The sequence below is a fragment of the Rhinolophus hipposideros genome (assembly GCF_964194185.1).
Source record: "Rhinolophus hipposideros genome assembly, chromosome: 9".
NCBI lineage: Eukaryota > Metazoa > Chordata > Mammalia > Chiroptera > Rhinolophidae > Rhinolophus > Rhinolophus hipposideros.
Window position 1 is genome coordinate 12,535,344 of NC_138055.1, and position 20,815 is coordinate 12,556,158.

The 20,815-nt window shown below is 50.0% G+C and overlaps 1 protein-coding gene across 1 annotated transcript in view; it reads left to right on the forward strand.

The window, feature by feature from the left end:
• The window catches only part of SYN3 (synapsin III), a 417,649-nt gene that overhangs the window by 25,438 nt on the left and 371,396 nt on the right, over positions 1–20,815 (forward strand). The window contains exons 2-3 of the mRNA XM_081059169.1: positions 85–545; positions 19,734–19,791. Of these exons, the coding sequence (XP_080915295.1) occupies positions 235–545; positions 19,734–19,791 (369 nt within the window). The 5' untranslated portion in view covers positions 85–234. The remainder of the gene's footprint in view (positions 1–84; positions 546–19,733; positions 19,792–20,815) is intronic.

Below are 20,815 nucleotides of genomic sequence, written 5' to 3' on the forward strand. Positions count from 1 at the left end.
ATTGGAGCAGAAGGTTCCACATCTGTTTGCTCTCCAGGGGTGGAGGCTGTTTCCACTAATATGTGTGTTGGTTTATTTCCACAGGTAAACAAAGACAGCTGAAGCAGACTCGTGCAGGATTCCCCTGGCTCTTCTGGTCCAAGACCCTAGCACGCCCTCTCCTCGGCAGCCTGTGGTCGAGGCCTCACCTAGACAAGTCTGAGGAGGAACAAGCCATCTCACCCGTCCACAGCCATGAATTTCCTCCGGCGGCGGCTCTCCGACAGCAGCTTCGTGGCCAACCTGCCTAATGGCTACATGACGGACCTGCAGCGCCCAGACAGCTCCACCAGCTCCCCTGCTTCCCCGGCCATGGAGCGGAGGCACCCTCAGCCCCTGGCAGCCTCCTTCTCCTCTCCAGGATCCAGCCTTTTTAGCTCCTTCTCCAGTGCCATGAAGCAGACCTCGCAGGCCCCCTCGGGGCTGATGGAGCCTCTGGGTCCCTCCACACCTGTCGTTCAAAAGCCCAGGATCCTGTTGGTGATCGACGATGCCCACACAGACTGGTAAGCAGGAACTGCAGGTCCTCACCTCTCGGGGCAAGAGAAGGGATGGGGCTTATCTCACTCTTGCGGGGGAGGGAGTGGCAGAGCTCAGTACAGAGACTGGCTGGAAGGGAGGAAATGAACATTTGCCACGTGGTTACTGCGTGCCAGGTGCATGGTGCCTAATCTGTGCCACACTCTCTCCCTGGGCTTTACATGTACAGGTCCACAGTCCGTCACCTGCAAATCGAAAATGCAAAAAGCACTGAAAACTGGAAATTATTTTATTTTATTTTATAATCCATTTGACTGCCAAGCCTGATCTGAAGGAAAATGGGACTGTAATAGTCTTCATTATGCCACTCGCTGTGCTTGTTCCAGTGATTTGATGCAAACATCTTAATATGTCTGATATGGGCTCTTGCCTGGGCAATCCTGCAGCTAGTCTGCCTGGTAATTTAAATGCCTGTGTGCCTTTTGCAGTTCTCTGTTTCTCTTTAACCCAATACTTGGCCTTGATTTTGAGTGTTCTCTGCTGACTGTGTTTTCCCTGGCTCAGTCAGGGTTTACTATGATATGGTGATGGGGTATTCAAAACCCATTTGTCAGGAATGCTGTATGATATCTCTTATATGTGGAATGTAAATAACCCATCTCGAAAAAGACAGAGAGTGGAAAGGTGGTTACCAGGGACTGTGGGACTAGGAGAGATGCTGTTTAAGGGTACATACTTACAGCTAGTAGGTAAATAGGTCCTGGAGATCTAATGCATAGCACAGTGATTATAGACAACAAAATTGTGTTCGAAACATTAAACTTGCTAAGAGAACAGATCCTAATTATTCCCACCACAAAAAGCAATGATTACTTATGGGACCCAATAGGGGTGTTAGCTTGTGCTAAAATGGAAATCATATTGCAATATGAATGTATCAAATTGATATGTTATACACCTTAAACTTACACAATATTATATGTCAATTATACCTCCATGCAAAACAGAACTATTTGGCAGGAAAGTTACTTCCTATATGGAGAGCGAACTAACAGCATGGTGCCATGGTTAAGAACATTCGAGCTAGGCTGTCTGGGTTCAAATCCTAGCTCTACTCCTTTGAAGCTATATGGCCTTTGCAAGTTACTGCACCTAAATGGGAATAACACCTACCTTGTAGAGTGAAGGAATGTAAGTAGGATTAAAATCCGAGTTAATATAAAAGTGCTTAGGACGGTCTGGTAGACAGTAAGTGTTAAGCGTATATTATTATCACGGACCATTATGGCCTTATGCAGCATTCATCATTTGGACAGCAGCCCCTTGTCGGCATGCCTGTTTAATCTTTTCATGCCCAGTATTGGGCAGAGTGTATAACGATTTACCTTACCTGTGCTGGGGTTTTCTACTGGTCACTTGCCCGCTAACTCTCTGGTGATGAAGTTATTAATCGCTGTCCCCTACCCCAGTGCCCGTAGGGTATGTAGTATCTTGTAGGGGCACAGTGAATGAGGCTGAAATGCAATGAATGGCCTCAGCCAAGTAACATTTACATTTTGACTTCATTCTTCAATCCCTGTAATCCACAGGCATGACCAACGCGTGAAGTTTAGGCTGTGCACACTGGTGGGGGCCACAGTTTTGGCCGGAGGAATTTCTCCCAGTCTATGGCAGACATGCTTATCTGCCCACACTTTAATTAGGTCTTGAGAAGAGCAATCTTTTTCTTGCCCTTCAGTGGATAAAACAGGAGAAGTGAGAAGCTGAGACTCATGCACTTTCCTGGAAGTTGGCTCTGCACTCATTGAATGTTTGTGATGGAGACTTCCTGCTCGCTGACAAAGCAGCTTCTCATACAGAACTCCGTTTTACATTCTTTGCAAACCTCCTAACCTCTCTTAATTTCGATACATTTCCAACTTTCTCTGAATTGACGTTGGCTGCCTCGGACTCCTGATCCTTCCCTGTAGGGTGCTCTAAGGATGGTTGTCCCCGCGGCCAGGAGTGGCCAGCAGGTGGCGGGCCAGCCCCACTGTCCCTGGGAGGCTTTGGCAGAGCCTGGGCTGCCTCGGTCAGGCCCCTGCCCAGCCCCTCCTTCATTGTGGAACTGTCTCCTGAGAGGAAGAAGTTGTTAAAGGGGGAAAGCCAGTTCACACAGCCCCTTTCTTTCCCCTTTGAGATGCTAATGAGGGGGGAGATGATCCACCATCTGGGCTGAGGGGGAACCCACCAGGAACAATGCTGCTCCCTTTTCTCCCTTCTACTCAGCCCCAGATCCTTCTGTCTTTCCCATTCCCAATCCAAGGCCTTCCTGCAGAATCAGGTTTCTTTGCCGGCAAGGGAGTTACAGGAACCCTCTACTCTACCCTTCCTGGCAGAGGCTACTTGCAGACTCTGTGAACCAGCTTGGGCCCCCCAAGGACTATCGGATACCTGGCCAGTTACCTGGGGGGAAGGACTTTTTATCTTCTGAGGAGAAAGAGAGAGTCCCACAGACACCTTTCCTGGGAAGAAGAACTCATGGCTGAGCATTTTAAGAACCCACCACTTTTGGGGGTTGCCCCGGGAGGTGAACCTAGCTAGGGCTAGGGTGTTTGGGGGTCTTTGGACCAGCCCCCCCCCCATAAGGTCTAGCTCAATAGTAAGTCTGAACTAAATTTGTTCTTGGGCTGAGGGAAAGATCAGTCTTGAGAACCACAAGGGAAAGGAGAAATAAAACACGTGGATTTCAAGCTCAGTTTTCGTCAGCCCTACTACTTCTCCATTCATTCTCTTGGAATTTTCTAGCAGCTTTACTGGTCTCGGGCCTCCAGTTTTTTGTTTGTTTGTTTGTTTGTTTTTTTAAAAGATTTTATTGGGGAAGGGGAACAGGACTTTATTGGGGAATACTGTGTACTTCCAGAACTTTTTTCCAAGTCAAGTTGTTGTCCTTTCAGTCTTAGTTGTGGAGGGCGCAGCTCAGCTCCAGGTCCAGTTGCCATTGCTAGTTGCAGGGGGTGCTGCCCACCATCCCTTGCGGGAGTCGAACCGGCAACCTTGTGGCTGAGAGGATGCGCTCCAACCAACTGAGCCATCTGGAAGGCAGCTTAGCTCAAGGTGCCGTGTTGCAGGGGGCGCAGCCCACCATCCCTTGCAGGACTCAAGGAATCAAACTGGCAACCTTGTGGTTGAGAGCCCACTGGCCCACGTGGGAATCGAACTGGCAGCCTTCGGAGTTAGGAGCATGGAGCTCTAACGGCCTGAGCCACCGGGCCTGCAGTTTGACGTCACCTTATTACATTCCATGTTACCACAGAGGTGTCCTTTTCTGAAACACAAATCTGACCAGTTTGCTCCAACGCCCCGCTATGTATCCCAGTTTATAATCCTTTAGTGGTGCAGCATCGCCCTCAAGTTCAAATTCAAAGTCCTAAGCATGTCTCCCTCTAGTTCTGCAGCTTACTTCCTGCTTGGCTGTTTATTCCAAAGAAAGAGCAAACAACTCGTAGTTCTCCCACATACTTTTTTGCCCTAGCACATTCTGTTCCCTGCTATCTGGACCACCCTTCCCTGTCTTGTTCACTTGGCCAATTTCCTTTCCTCCTTAAAAGCCTGGTCAGGTGTCACCCCTTCTGTGTCATCTTCCCTGACACACCCCACACGACAATAGAGCTAACCGCCACCTCCCTGTATAACTTACCACATAGCTCATTGTGCCATGGCTGCACGTCCCACTATTATAATTGGCTGTTTTTTCTGCAAGAACAAGGCAGTGTCTTATTCTTCTTTGTACCCCTGGTGCTCAACACGGTATAAATGTTCAATTAGCATATGTCAGGGTAGCGTTTAGGGGGCATGCTGGGGCCTGAAACTTACCTTCCCTTAGAAGTCGGCAATGCAGTCTACACAACTGAGGGGTTTCTGTTCTTACTCACCTATGGGTAAAATCTTGGCTCTTTATTTTCAAGTATGCTAGAGTCACTGTAAGGCTATTTGAGATTGTTAACAATAACAAAAAAAGGCAAGCCTTTTTACTATTGCCCCCAGAATGTACCAGAACTCCAGGTTTGATTTTCAAAATCAAAACATTGATCATGACAAAAAAAAAAAAAAAAAAAAAAAAAGACTGCTCATAACCATGTTGGGGTTTGGATGTGATGCCTGCTCTCAGTTTCTCAGTTTTACCTACAAGGTGTCTGGATTCTGGATGGGCTTGGGGAGGGGTGTGGGGGTGGGTGGGGCACAGAAGCAGCGAAGCCTTTGCCCCCTGCCCCCCTTCCCTCCAGTGGTCTCTGGAACCCTTCTCTCCTCTTACCTCACCGGTGGCCTTGTTCCCAGCATGTCTGCTATTCCGTTTTAACAATGATTTATTGTTACCTTCCCTTTTATTCTCCACCCTTCCCTATGGTTTCTTTATTTTTTCTGTTTTATTGGTTGGGGAGGAAATGAAAAGAAGATTCTTGGTTTGAAACACCCGTCAGCTACCGTCCGTCCAGCTTGGAGTCTAGCAGGCTATACCTTCCTACTAAATCAAGCTAATGATACCCATGAAAGCACCTTGCACATTTCTAGATTCGCGAGAGTTGTTAGGCTGTATGGTGATTTGTGTTCCCCCGCCCCCACTCACTCCTAGATGCTGTCCTGTATCCCAGGGCAGGCAGAGAGTCAGGAAGTGTCTGTTGATTGAATGAGTCCTTTTGGAAATGAATGGGTTATTGGCGATGACAGATAGGGGGGTGACAGTGAAATTAAGGAGTGACTTGGTGGCATTCTTAAGTCCCCCTTTTCCCTCTCGTCTCCTATTCATCCCAACAGAAAGTCACAGTGGCCATGGTGAGAATAGTGATACCACAGAATCGGGCAAATGCTACCACCCAGGCCCTTCAGTTCTCCCCAGAGAGCCCGTTGTGAAGCATTTGCCAGCCCCTCATTGCTCAGCACTTCCTGAATTGGGGGAGGGGCTGCATGTTACAGGTGAGGAGGCAGACTGCAGAGCGATCACTTACGTGCTCACGGAACCAGAACAAGAGGCTGGCTGGGCTGGGACATGATCCGGTCGACCTGAAAAGGCAACTCTGATGGTGCCACGCCTCCTGCTGACCACCGCGCAGTTTCGGTGTTTGGCACCAGGTAGATGCTGACAAGGCTTGGTGGAGACATGGATGATTGCACAGGAGAATAAACATGAGCCCTTGTAGGATGGGGTGACGTCTCCATCATTGTCCCGTGGCAAACAGTTATGCCCTTTCCGTGACCAGACAGCGTGCCGAATGGTTTTCACAGATTCTCCAGTGTCACCGTCCCAACAACTGTGTGGAGTACAATTCATCTTCCCGTTTTGTAAATGAGGGAAACTGAGGGTATGAGCTCAGCATCCAGATGGATGCCCCTGTCATCTGGGATGCAGCTCACACTGTCCTCGACGCCCTGTTCTCTTGTCCTTCTTCCCACTCGCGCCCGTGCCCAGGCCTGTGCCAGGCGGGAGGGTGCGGGCCTGCCCAGCCAGCATCCGGAGGCCCACACCTGTGCACCCCCCACACACCCGGCCTCTGACAGCAGCGGGAGTGGAGGGGGTGGCAGGACTCCATGTGACGGCCGGCGGCCAAGCCCAGCAGCCTGGTGACCTCACCCTCAGAGGAAAGCGTCCCACCTTGAGCCAGGTGGCCCCGCCCTGACGGAGCCCCTGGGCAGCCAGAATGTTAAGGTGCCAGGGAAAAGGGACACCCATGAGCTCAGCTTTGAGAGCTGGATCCTTTGTCAAAACTGCCCTGGGACTGTTATCCTCTTCATAAAGCACCAACGGAGCACCGACAGGGTCTTGCTGTTCCTCCTCCCTGTGTTTTGATGTGAAAGACGTGACTTCCTAACACGTGTCAGACATGTTTCCTAAGACAGTTCAAGTGGGAAAGAAGATAAAAATGCAGACAACTCAGAGCTCACGGGGGCAAGTCGGGGTGGACGTGCCAGGCCTACCACTCACCAGCGCTGTGGTCTCGGCCGAGCTGCTTTATCTCTCTGGGCCTCAGTTTCCTCGCCTGCACAGTGGGGATCATAATGCCACTACCTTCGCCATACCGCTGAGCTCACCAGGTGGCAGAAGGCTCCACGGAGGCTCCTCTCTTCATAGCGCTCTTCGCCTGGACAGTGGGTCACCTGTGACACAGGGTTGTGCTGGGACGTAGAGCTCGTACGTCCCTCTTGTAACCTCCTCGGAGCCTAGCACAGTGCCTGCCTGGCACAGGGCACGATAGGGGAGATGGAGGTTTCACTCATGAGTCCGTGGACGCTCTTGCTAAATGCTGTAATTATCACCCCAAGAAATAACTCAGGATTGAGGAGGCCCTGGGGGAGAGTGTTTCTCAGAAAACGCTCAGCCGTCCTGGACTTCAGGAAGGGTGTCGGGCATGTCTGTCCATCTGTCCGTGCTCTTCCGGAGGTTCCCTCTCCTCCTTCCTGTCTGGCTGATCCCCCAGAGACTTCAGCCTCCACCTTAGGGGCCTGATGACTGCAGGGCGTCTCGGCGCACCCTCAAAGCCTCGCAGTGGGTCTAATTGGCCCCATGGTGACCAAAACATTCCGCTTCTCACTGTGCCACCTGCGGGGGGTTGGAACTTAGAGCTGGCATCACCAGCAAGAGCTTTGGGGAAGTTGCCAGATTTAGCAAATAAAAATATGGGACACCAGTGACTCCTTAGATAAACAGCGAATCAGTATAAGTATGTCCTATCAATATTTGGCACAGACTTATACTACCTAATTATGCATTGTTCATCTGGAATTCGAATTTCACTGGCTGGCCTGTATTTGATCTGGCCACCTTATTTATGGGGATGGCTACAAGAGCTGGTACCCGGCTCCGCTAACACGGGCCCAGTGAGAACCTGGCCTTGGCACTTCCTTGCTTTCTGATTAGGGAGCCAAATCAGGCCCCTCAAGTGACCCCATTCGCAGAGAGCATGTGATGAGGACCGAGGACTTCCCCCCACCAGCGGGGAGGGAGCAGAACGGAGCGGACGGCCTGAGGCAGACTGCCTGGGTCCCATCTTCCCTCTCACTTAGTGACCTCCAGCCAGTCTCACCTTCAGACCTCCCGTTCCTCAGCTGTCAGGCAAGGACCACCATGGCATATCCTTTGTGAAGGGTTATTGTAAAGATTAGAGATGGTGGCACGGTGGCGCTGGTGCGGGGCTCAGGCCGTCATAACAGGCACCGAAGTGGTAACTGTTAGTAACAATGAATTGCAATTACTAATTGCTAGTGAATATAATAGCATTGGGAGCCAGGCGGAAGGAAGCCCCTTGGCGTGCTTCTCAGTTCAGCTGGATATGCTTGAGGGCTGTCTTCCAGAAGCCCTGGAGGAGGGGTGTCTGGATGCTGGGAGGCTGGCAGATACTCTGTTCTGAAGATGAGAAGATGGGGGCTGGAGTCGGTCCCCTTCTCCTAAAGTTGGCCAAGGAGCTCCGTGGAGACTGTTGGCTCTAGGAAACAAAATCCTTACGCTGCCCCCCCCCACTTCCCTACCCCCAAGACTCTCCTTGAACAAGGGCAGGCCCCAACCATTTCATGTGGGGAAAGGCAGGGGTGGAAGGGAACGGGAGATAGGAAAGACCTAATGTCACCTTCCTCCTGGTCCGTTCACTGCAATACGCAGGCCACGAAACACCACCTGGACTAGCATTGGACTTTTGGGCTCAACCCGCCTGCTCTGGGCACCCTGCCCCTCCCCCCGGAAGGCCTGGCCCTGGTGCCTGGGGGCGGGGAGGGGCCTTGGACATTCCCCAGCAGCCTACCCAGTCGCCTGGAGACAGGCTCCCTTTTCCCAGGCCCGGCCCCTTTTATCAGGGACACAATGTGCACACACAGTGAGGGCCTTGTGTGGCACCCAAGCCCCAAGGCCTTTGACTTGAGGAATTTTTCAAGTGCTGACCTCTCTCCGTGAGGTCTTTGAACCATCCAATCCAGAGGCCTGCTGCCCCTGTCGCTTCCTACCCCAGCTCCTGCAGGGAGAGAGGGCAGGAGGGGGAAAACAGTGGAGAGTTGTCTCCCGCCCCCAAGAGTCTTCACCCTCTGAAACTGGGGCTAGAAAATCTGGGGGAAATGTCTTTGAGCAGAAGGGAATATGGGGCGAAATCTGATGGGTGCTATTTCTTCCTAATTTCTCCCTTCTCTGCTGATGCTATGGGATCTCAATGGGACCACTTTCCTCTTGGCCTCAGTTTCCTCATAAGTCGAACAATGACGATGGAGTGGGATCAAAGTCTCCAAAACACTGTTTCCATCAGAATGACGTTCAGATTTCCAGGCACCACCATACACCTTTGGTATTGGACAGAGTCTGTTGTTTGTGAGAAAAACGAACAGACTTTGGCTGACTTAGGCAACATGGGGATTTATTGGAAATAATGTGGGAGGCTCACAGACTCAAAAGAAAATATGAAGACCTGAGTTTTGGGGCAGTCGGGACCCAGGGCTCTGTCAGAGTGAAGGAGGCAGGAACTGGTGGCGCAGTCACTGGAGAAGTCAGCTCCTGCTCCTTCCCAGCCAGTACCTCTCGGCTCAAGAATCCAATTCCTAGGGAAGGACAGACCTGGCTGGTTGCACAGTATGTCCTTGGGACGGTCCCACCAAGACTGTGTGCAAGAGCGAGGCTTGGTTCCATCAGAGCAAATGCAATGGTGGTGCTGTTACTAGAAGTCAGAATGGATGCAGGACTGGCCCCACTAAGATGCCCCCCTAGAACTCAGAATATCTAGAGTGGAGCTCGGGAAACTATTTTTTAAAAATAATGTAGAGCCAAGTTTAGAAAGTGTCGAGTTAGAGGACTTGTTTTATGTGGCTCCCCATCGGTAGAACTGGAACCAGTGGGGCCAACAAAGAGGGAGACGTGTTTTAGCTCAATATACAGAATAGAAAAGTCATCCTAAGATCAAGTGGACTGCCTGGTGAGGGAGTGAGCTCCCTGTCACTTGCAGGTGTTGAAGCACAGCTGGGCTGGCCGTTTGGGAGGAATACCTCAGACGAGGCTCAGACTCTAAAGGGGTCAGCCTGTAAACCCTCAAAGGATTCTGGGGCCTGTAGCTTTTCATTTTGTTCTCTCCGACTTTGTGTCTCATTCACTGTTCCTGCTCTTGCCCTGATTTTTTCCGAGTTCAACAGTGTAGCTTGTGAGTCGTCCCTCCCAAACATGGTTTTCTCGCCCAGGCCCTCTGAATGACCTTCTTACGAAGGAGTCCCTCCGATGCCATGGGCTTTCTTAGCAGTAGCTCTTCCTGTTCCTACAGACTTCACACTGCCCAGTTACAGCCCTGCCCTGGGGGAGGCAGGTCGCTGGGCAGATGCCACCTTCATTACAGAATGTCTCCCCTCCCAGGGCCTGTGGAAGCCTGCCTGGGACGTGGTTCCTTGGCAGGAGGGAGGCTGTCTGTGATGGCAAGACGGGGGATGGTGCTTCGTGTCCATTTTCCTCACTTCCCACCCTGGCTTTGCAGGAAGGGCAGGGGTATGTGCTTCCTGAAGATTTGCACGGAGCTAATTGCCGTCTTCAGAATGGAATTAGTTAAATTAGGGGTTGCTTGTGCAGCTGCTCACAGGAGACATGCCAGTCGGTGAGTGAAGGGACAGGTGGTAGGAAAAGGGACAGGCATAGAGAAATACTTCCCCGCTATGAGTAAGACTACAGCTCTATGAAAACTGTGTCTGCCATTTGGTTTCCGCTTCAGCGAGGTGACAGGGAGCAGCGGGGACTGCGTTGGGCATGAGAACTGGGGTCCCCTTTGAAGGCAGTAGCTGGGGTCCACTTAGCCAATTATTCTCACATTCTACCATGTGAGAATAAGTGCCTGGTACTGCCATTACTGATTTTCAAGGGAAGCCAGAAATCGGAAGTTTTATATAAATTTTCTATTTTAAAATTAAAAGTATACAATTTAATTCCAATAAAAACAGGACTGTGGACTCTGAGGTGTGCTAGTTGGCAATTTCTGATAAAGAAGACAGGAATCAGGGCAAATATTCAGACTAGCCCTTCTTCTGGGCCTGTGTTCTGGCTAGATTGTAAGAACCAGGATGTCGGGGGCGGGGAGGGATGGTTGTTCAGTGCAGTTCCTGGGGACTAGCACAGTGCCGAGCACACGGTGGACCCTGGATGGAGGGATGAATGGATGGATGGAAGGAAAGAAGGAAAGAAGGAAGGAAGGAAGGAAGGAAGGAAGGAAGGAAGGAAGGAAGGAAGGAAGGAAGGGGGGAAGGAAGGATGGATAGAAGGAAGGATGGATGGATGATGAATGGATGGATGAATCGATAAATAAATGGATGGATGGATGGATGATGAATGGATGATGGAGGGATGAATCAAGAGATAAATGGATGGATGGATGATGGATAGAAGGCTGGCTGGATGGATGGATAAGTGGATGGATGGATAAGTGGATGGATGGATGTAGTGCGGGAGGGAAAATAACTTCTCTCAGCCTTCTCCTTCTGTGCCCTCCCCTTCTTACCTTGACAGGCCCCACAATCCCATTCTAAATCAAGCAGTCAGTATTCCTATGGTCCTCTTCTTAACCTCCTTGTACCATCTAAACCCCTCTTCGGGAATGATTGTATATCAGTCACTTTCACCTTGGTATGAATTGCCTTTCGGTGTACTACCTTCCCATGGGCACTTCCCCAGGTTGGGCTCTTAGTAGATGTTCATTAAATGTTTGCTGAGGGAAGAGCTTGTCTTTCTAAATGTTAACCCTTTTGGTGGAATGAAAGCTGTGGACGTTCAGTTATCTAGGAATAAGAGTGACACAGTGTTGTGTCTTTGGAGAGGAGAGGGGTGGGGACTGGGAGACGACATTCTAGCCCCATCACTGTAGTCACTGTGAGTGGGTGGCTGATGACTTTGTTTACCCTAAAGGCCTGTGCCAGGGAGCAGCAAAGGCAGGTTTCCATCATGCTAGAAATGAGGTGGGAGTCCCATTTAGCGCAAGGAAGGAACTGTCACCTTCCTCCTCTTGGAGAGAGGAGATGACATGTCACTTCCCAAGGGCACAACTGAATGACCTCGTCCCTCTACCTATGCAGTTGAAAGATAGGAGAGAAAGAGATGAACATGAAGAGACGATGTCTTGTGTGTCAGGGATATCGTTGATGGGAGCCTGGGGCAGGCATAGGAATGTGCTTCATTTTACAAATGACATTGGGCTCAGGAAGGTTGATGTTTGTCTGAGGCAGCACTGGGAAGTACATGGCAGAGTTGGACAGGACCTGGGTCTGTCTCTAATGCTAACAGTGCCCACCCACCTCGTCACCTGGAGAGGTGAAGTCTGGCCCTAACGGCCCACAGGTGTGCAACACACTAGCACATTTTGGGCAGCTTCCCAGAGGCCTTCAAATCTGCATTCTCATTTAATCCTCATGACAGCCTTATGCGTAGATTTTCCCTATCCCCATTCTACAGATGAGGAAGTAGAAGCTGGTCCAAAATCACGCAGCAGGTGCCAGAGCTGCCAGCTCAAATCTAGACCTTCTGCTTCAATATTATGGCTCATTTTTCCTGCACATCTAGGAACATTCCCCAGGGCAATTCATCATCCTCTCTGAGTGCCCATGATACCTGCCCAACTCGTATGCCCTTCTCTGTTCTCACACATACACACATCCATGCCCTCTCATATTCCTCTTCGAAACCCTTGGCCCTGGCAAAGAATAGGTACCAAATATTGAGAGGATTGATGGATGAACTGGGCCTCTCACCCTGGCCCTCAGACTGAGTTGGGATCTTGTTCAGTGGGCTGACCTGGATCCCTGGGCGAATGCCCTGTGTGGTCATCAACCATTTACGTGTCTCTCCCTTCAGTTATGTAGTAAGCCTCCTGAGGCCAAGAACTATGCTGTCTTCATCCTTATTTCCTTAGAGCCTGCAGGCTCTGGCACATAGTAGATGGTCAGTAAAAATGTGTTAAGTGTCTTCCAAAGAAGCCTTCCGAACTAAGTCAGCTGTCCCCACTCCCAGGCCTGTTCCCTATCAGTTTGCGCACTTTGTTCACAGTACTCATCATTTCTTTTTCGCTTGGTTAGTTTCCTGACTTTTCTAAGAGCATGTGAGCTCCACCACAGTGGGAACCATACCACCCTCTCCCTTCATGCCTAGTAAGGTGCCCCGTCCATACGAGGCTCAGTAAACCGTGGTTAAATGAGAGCGTAAATAAATGATGTGAACTGTGACCACACCTAGCTATAAAAATATCCTCTACTGCTGTCAAACGCCAGTGAGGGGACGTTTGTCACATCATGTGGCTTGGCAGCCTAGTGGGTCTCAGTTTCTTAACTCTACAGATCCCCCTCAGAGGGTCCCTCCCTTTCCTAACTCACTGGAGCCCCCAATTGCAGGGAGGTACAGAGAGGCTGCCCCATCGTTGGAGGGTCCCCTCTGGCAGTGGGAAGGGGCCGGGAGGGTTAGGTCTTCTGGGAGTAAGTAACAGAGCCACACTCGGATCTCCACGCTGGATGTCCGTGTTCCGAGGCCCTGCTTTTGCCACGTCTCCATCCAGCCCACTGCCATGTGACTCTGCCTGTCTTGCTAACCGGGGAAGCCCTGAGTGTGCCTGACTTCCGCCCTCTCCTGCGTGGTCCATCCCCCATCTGCCCCTGCTACTGTCCAGTCCACAAGACAGCAACTCACAGATCGCATCAGAAACAGACAATCTCTCAGTGCAACTGCGTTCCTGCACGCCTCCTCCCCTCCCCCTTCCCCAACAGGGGCGACCTGCAGAAAGATCCCTGTGCCAGAGACAGACCCTCCTGACCCCTCCTCCCTCCCTGGGGCGGGCATTACCGAGGCCTAGCCACGTTGACTCTCCGTCCCAGAGGATTTACTGGAAGGGTGCTGCTTGGACACAGGTGGGTCCTGTTTGTGCTAATTCTCTTCCTTTTGCCCCTGCTACAGCCGTGAAAGAACTCGGTGCCCGCTCCTCATAAATCTTTCTCTCCCACCACATCCCGCCTCCCCCAGTCGGGATTTCCCACCCCAGGCAGCGCTGGTTTTATAATATTCTCCTTCCTGGTGCCTCTGATGTGGCAGTTAAATATGAGACCACCCACAGAGATGGAAGCTTGGTAGAATCAAGAGCTGCCCCCACCCCTTCCCAAGGCCAGGGACTTGACTGATTGGCTGGGATATTCAGGAAGCTCATTATGAGAATAAACATATTAGGGCATGAGGAAGAGGTCTGCATCAGGGAGACAGAGCCCTTGGCCCAGGGGGTTCGTCCACTGTACCTGAGATCAAGCAGCTGGGCAAGTATCGAGGCAGCCACCTCAGCCTCCAAGGCATCTAGAATTCCAGACCCTCCCTACCCTTCCCTGTGCCAGACAGAACTGTTCAGAAGCAGCTCAAGCCTGAATGAGCCCCCGGCAAGGAGGCAGCAGTCTGTGTGGCCAGTCAGGAGACAGCCTTCTGACTGCCGGCCAAGCAGGGGGATGGACCGCCTGACCTTCAGCTCCAGCCTGCGTCTGTCTGCCAGATCCTGCAGTAAAAATCCCAGAGATGGGCATAGCAAGTGTTTTCTCCTGGGAAGGTGAGGCTTTTGAAGGCCGGAGCGACTTGGGTGGTACAGCTGTAGTGCAAAGGGCTATGGGTTAGAAACAAGTCGAGGGCTGCCAGTTGTGCAGGTTGGACACTGGACAATATGACCCCACATCGTAGGTGGTACATTTGTAAGTGTTGTTACAACAGTGTACCTGTAGATGGCAGTAATGTGTCTCGAGGACAGGGTACCCTCCAGCCTATCCCTGGAAGACATTATTCATTTAGGCAGTCAGCAAACATTTGTTAAACATGTGCCTTGTGCCCTGGCCCTTTGAGCCGGATACTGGAGATTCAGTGAGCATGGAGACATGGTTTCGGGTTTCCAGGTTCTCACAGACAAGGTGTCTGGGGGCAGGCGACAAACGACGTGTAATTAGAACACAGAGTGATGGGTATGACACAACAGTTACATACAGCACACTGTGGGAACCCAGCGGAGGGCCACCTAACCCAGCCTCATGAGGGGGGTGCTTTCAAGGCCAGTTTGATACAGTAGGTGAGGATCTTGGAACATGAGAAACAGGCAGCCCCACGGAGAGCAGGAAGCCATCCTCAGCTGAGAAAACACGTGTGTGAAGGCTCAGAGGCAGAAAAGTGTAGGATGTATTTAAGAAACCGCAGAAAGTTGAATGGGTCCATATGGTGGGCGGAAAAGTGGTGGAGAAATGGGCCAGAGGTCAGCAGGGCCCAGACCATGAAGGACTCAGAGGGTCCGGACTGAATCCTCCAAATCTTAAAAGCACGAGATCTAACTCACTGTTGCCACTTAGAGAGGTATTATGTGACTCTGAACAGGGATTTCTCCATCTGGAATATGTGGGTACTGCCCGTGCCCCACCACCTCTCAGGATGACATATGAGCCAAATAGGAGGAAGGGTGTGAGGGGCTCGAGACCTTGTCCAATGACATCTACTTATCATTATCATCATCCATCACTTAGTGAACTGATGGGACAGCTCAATGTGAGGTAAATTGTAATTCTGTTGTGTCACCTCCACGAATGGCAGACTCTAGGCTGTGTACTCTGGAGCTTACTATGTTCCAGGAACTCTTCTACGTGCTTTCTATGTCTTGCCTCATTTACTCTTCACAGCAACCCTGTGTGGTAGCTACTGTGAATATTCCCACTTCCCAGATGAGGCACATGGAGGTTGCGTGAGTTACCCAGGGTTGTATAGCCAGAGAGCGAGGGAGCTGGGCTTACATCCAGTCAGCCTGGCGCTGAGCCCTGTGCACTCTATTGCCTTGTTGCATAGAGGATCACGTCAATTTCTCACCATAACCTCGGCTGGTGGATGTGATTCACCACTTGCCCAGTGAAGGAACTATGACCAGAGCGGTTGCGTACCTTGTCTTAGGACACATGGTGAGTGAATAGTAGAGCGAAGACTTTTTCCAAGTATGATTTCAGATCCATGCTTTTTCCAGTTTATGAGTGATTGCATTCAATTATGAGTGTTCAGTTATCAATCTGACGTCCCAGGCCCACACACCCTTGACGTAAGGCCTGCTCTGGACCTTACTGGCTATACCCCTCCTGACAGCAAAGAAGGGCCCTGCAGTAGAGCCCTGCAATTTTCACCCTTAGGACCATGCACCCTAGAATTCCCTGTCCAAAGGGACCCAAGGCCCAATTCCAGGTCCATCCTTCCAAAGCATGGCCAAGGGACAGCTGTTAATCGGGCGTGGGTGAGAAGGTGAAGGGTGGCCATGTGGCCTGGGCCTTCCATGAGCCTGCACAGAAGCCCCAGTGGGGCAGGGCAGAGAGGAGGATGGGAGAAGAATTAGAGAGGACAATGGGAACCTCCAGTGAGCTGGCAGGTTCAGGGTGGAACTCCTAGAGTTCTGAGAAGTCTAAATTCTAACACTTCCAGGTCATTATGAAGTTGTATTTATCAAAGAAGGAAGGCAGACATGTCTTATTTAAATGTTTGCTAGCTTCATTTATCAATTTTAAATATTAGTCCTATGATACATAGGCCTTGTGGAGACAGAACCCCAGAAAGCAGTTTCCAGGCTCTCGGCCTCATGTGGAAAGGTGCTGGCTCAGGTAGTAAATGGCCATCAACTGTGATTGGATGTCCATCAGCTGTGGCTAGTTGGCCGTCAGCTGTAACCCGTAAGCCACTGGCCACTAATATAACTGCCGTGGCTACGCTAGCAGAAAAATATCGGGGCTAGCAAGAGCGGATTGCAGAGAGGCGGATGCTGCCAGTGAGAATATAGTGATATGACTCCCCTACTTATGGCTCCGTGGGTGTTCCGTTTTGGCCTCACCATGTCCTGCGTTCTTATGTGGGGAGCGGGAGCAGAGACCCTGCAGGAAACCCCGCAGGAGACTCTGCACGACAAATGGCGCAGCTAGCAGGGTCTCCCGCATGACACATGGCGTAGTCGGCAGGATACGGTGCCGGCCAAAGCTTTCCGAAGGGCAGTGGAGCAGTTTGTGCGTATGAAAGCTCAGTCTGAGGAAGACCCGGAGGAGCAGCTGCCGGAGAGCTGGAAAGATGTGGATTGTTCTCCAACCAGCAGAGGCCGGAGAGAGTGAAGGTTATTGCCGCCCTGTGGGCTGTGAAGTGCTTTCTGAGGCAGCCTGGATGCAGGATTTATAGTCCCAGGAGGAAACGCTTGCTGAGTCCTCCATGGGAGATAAGGGTGAGATCAAGGTCGTCCCTCACCCCCAGGACAGCTTTGGCGAATGACTATGGACTATGGGGAATTGCCGTCCATCCCTAATTTAATGGGCCACTTGACTGTTTGGGAACATACCACCATGTAGTGGACTGGCGGATGTTTGCTTTTGTGTCTTGACTGGCCGCCATTGAGAATATGTAAACACCTTGACTGTGAGCCGCTGTTGTTCCAGCACAGTACCCCGAGAGGCCCAGAGAGAGAGTGGCAGTGCCCTGAGAGCCCTGGCTGTGTCCAGGAAGTCTGGCTGTGCCCAGAGAGAGTGGCAGTGCCCTGAGAGGCCCTGGCTGAGTCCAGGAAGTCTGGCTGTGTCCAGAGAGAGTGGCAGTGCCCTGAGAGCCCTGGCTGTGTCCAGGAAGTCTGGCTGAGCCCAGAGAGAATGGCAGTGCCCTGAGAAACCCTGGCTGTGCCCGGGGAGACAGGTGGTACCCTAAGAAGCCCAGGACGTCTGGCTGTGCCCAGAAGTACTGGTGGTGCCCTGAGAAACCCTGGTTGTGCCCAGAGAGCCTGGCCGTGTCCAGGATATTGCATTCACCTCCAGGCTCCTCGCACAGGGCCCCTCGCGGAAGATGCTTGTCGCGTAGATTGTGAGGCGAGACCCTGTAGGGGTGGAGTGTGGGGACAGAGCCCCAGAAAGCAGTTTCCAGGCTCTCGGCCTCACATAGAAAGGTGCTGGCTCGGGTAGTAAATGGCCATCAACTGTGATTGGATGGCCATCAGCTGTGGCTAGTTGGCCGTCAGCTGTAACCTGTAAGCCATTGGCCACTAATATAACTGCCGTGGCTATGCTAGCAGAAAATGGGGGTTAGCAAGAGTGGATTGCAGAGAGGCGGATGCCGCCGGTGAGAATATAGTGGTATGACTCCCTTACTTATGGCTCCGTGGGTGTTCCGTTTTGGCCTCACCATGTCCTGCGTTCTTATGTGGGGAGCGGGAGCAGAGACCCCGCCTGACACCCTGCATGACAGGCCTCCTTTTGCCCCAGGCTCCACAAAATATTAGAGATGGGCTAATCTCAGTGTCTGGAGTTTGCTGGCACTACCTTTAAGAATTCGTGATAAAATCTACAAACTATGTGAGAAGGTTCCCTTTGTATAAGGCTGATTTTACACACACATTGCCTAAGACCATCCTGGAAGAAAGCAAAATCTTGCTTTCATGTTATACTAATAGCTCCTGTCCCACTAAAATCCTGGCCAGCCGACATCTAAACCTGTGAACACAGTAAGAAAAAGTGGCATTCATATTGGAGCTGTCCATCACTGAGTTGGGCAGTGTTGGGAAGAGGTGAACCCCAGTGGCGTCCACTAAGTGTAGATAGGCTTTGGAAGCAGATAGATTGAAACTTGGTCGGAGAATCTGTAGAAAGGATTCTTTCTTTCACAAATGGAAGGTTGAAAAAAGTAGATGGCAATGTCAGTGTTCCAAGGAAAAGAATAGAAAGAGAAACTAAGAAGAAGCTTCTTGGGTGTGATGATTACCAATTATGGATTAGAACTCAATCATCTGGCCACACCTAGCTGAATGGAGAGTTGGGATATACATTTTTTGGTGCCAATCTATAAATTCTTTTACTGTGGGGGAAAAAGGAGAATGGGTGTTACAATCAAAGAGATGTCTCTCTGCCCCAGAGAAGATTTATGGAAATGCTTAACAGTGCTCCGATTAGAGCAGGTGACTAACAAGTATTCATTTCACAAACAATCAACAAGAGCAAATGGATACTTGTTACTTTTGCTTTGTGGGAGGACATCTAAAACCAGGAGCTGCTATTTTCCGGGGTTGAGCAAAAACACAGGTGTGGACTTGGAAGGCCAGGACTCAAGAAAAGCATTTAATTTCTCTGGGTTTCAGTTTCCTTGTCTATAGGATGGAAATAATAATACCTACCACGTGGTGGTGGTTGTAAGTGTTAAATGAAAAAGATTAGAGGATAAAGTCTGTAACAGTTTCCGGCACGGAGTAAAGACTCAAATGTTTTTGTTTTGTTTGTTTTTCTCGTCTCTCTCTTCAATCATTTATTCACTCGACAAGTATTAATTGAGCTCCTACTGTGTGTGAAGTACTCTGGTAGTTGTTGGGAATAGAATGAGGAATATGATAGATTGTTCCTGACTTCGAGGAATTAACTGTGATAGTTTAGCGGACGCAGCCATTAAATGTAGTTACTAATTATAATTTTAATAAGTGCTATGAAAGAAAAATAGAATATGACAAGAAAATCTATATCAGAGGTGAAGGAGGTCAAGATTAGGGTGCTTTTGAGGGAAAATGGGCAAATGGATGGATTTGAGAAATACTTAGAATGTAGAATCAGTGGGGATTGGAAGAGAGAAAGAGGTAAGGAGAATGATGTCTGTGATTCTGCCTTGAGTAATGAGTAGATGGGATGCCATTTACTAATAATGGGAAAACAGAAGGCAGGGGTGTAAAGGAAAAATGATGGATGTCTGGATGGATGGATGGATGGATGGATGGATGGATGGATGGACAGATGAAGGAACAGATAAGATCTGCTTCCCTGGACAGATGGACAGAAAGAGAAATGAGTAGAGAAATTGGATAGATCAATTTAATAAGTCCTTTATGGAGCATATAGGGTGTAACTCAATAAAATAATTCTGTAGTATTTATTTACATAGGATTCTTTATCTCATTTGATCCTTAAAATGACCCTTAGAAATATATCCTGAAGGTATTAATCTCTTCCTTTTCAAGAGGACAAAACAGAGACACAGGGAGGTCAAGCAACGTTCAGAACCAGAACCTGAGTCTCCAGCCCTCCCTGCCAGTACTCTTCTCCCTCTCCTGTACAAATACATATAAATAATGAGAAACCAGCAGAACAATAGAAGGAGTTTGGTAGAGAATGTGTGTGGATATACACCTTTGGGCCTTCAGGAGAAGGGAGAAAACGAGTAAAGCAGTCTCCATCCTTACTCAGAGATTTCTTCCTCTACTTCACAGGGCCAAGTATTTCCACGGAAAGAAGGTGAATGGAGAGATTGAGATCCGAGTGGAGCAGGTAGGTTGAAGTGGAACCTCTCACGTTCCCATCCTGACCTTTCTACAGCTGGAGCCATTCCCAGGAACAACCGTGGTCCCCAATCTTATGTGGCTATAATGAGCCAAGATTACCAAAAAATCCTGGCTTACACCTGGGAGTCTCATTCAATTCTAGAATTATTTGGTCCAATGGTTTTCAGGCTTTTTGTTTTAGCAGCAGAACCTTCCTTCAAAGGAAATCTCAAGTTGGAGCCCATTCTGTAAAATAGAGACAAGTAGAGCTTCTCTGACAGGAGTGGGCATGGGGAGCCCACAAGTCCTTCTGCTCCATCCCGTTCTCACCCCCCCTGCCCTGCTGCCCGCCTGCGTCCCCGCCATGATCCCTGAGGCATGGAACCACTTGGGCTAGGGAGCACGGTGGGTTTGAATCCTGGCTCCCTCATTTTCTAGGGATTGGGCAGGTGACTTAATTTCCCTGCGCCCCATTTTCCTTGTATCGTTGTTGGGGTTAAATTATTTAAAGCCTCAAAGAAGATTAGACGAGCGGGAACTCACTCGAGGCTAATAGGAAGCCAGTGGCAGAATTAGTACTAGAACCTGTGCTCTCAGATCTAGGGCTCCCCCATCCATTCAGCGAGCTCTTGTTGAGGACCTACTAAGTGCCAGAACTTGTGCTTGGCTGTAGAGGAGCATGTCAGAGCATGATTCTAGGTTCAGATACCAACTAACTGTGTGACTTTGGGTGAGTAATACTTAATGCTCTCTGCAGGTCGGTTTCTTCATGTATACAATTAGAGGACTAACAGCGTCAACGCTGTAGGGTAACTATGAGCATCAAATGAGTTAGTCCATGAAAAGTACTTAGAACAGTGCCTGGCACACACCAGCATTTAGTAAACTTCATTTATCATCATCACCAAAGGCAAACCGTTAATAAGATAGAAAAGGTCCCTGCTATAAGATGAACTCCGAAAAGTGCAATTAAAAACAATAATAATAAAGGGGTGTGATTTTTCCAGCACTCCGAGTCTGGTGTGTTGGAG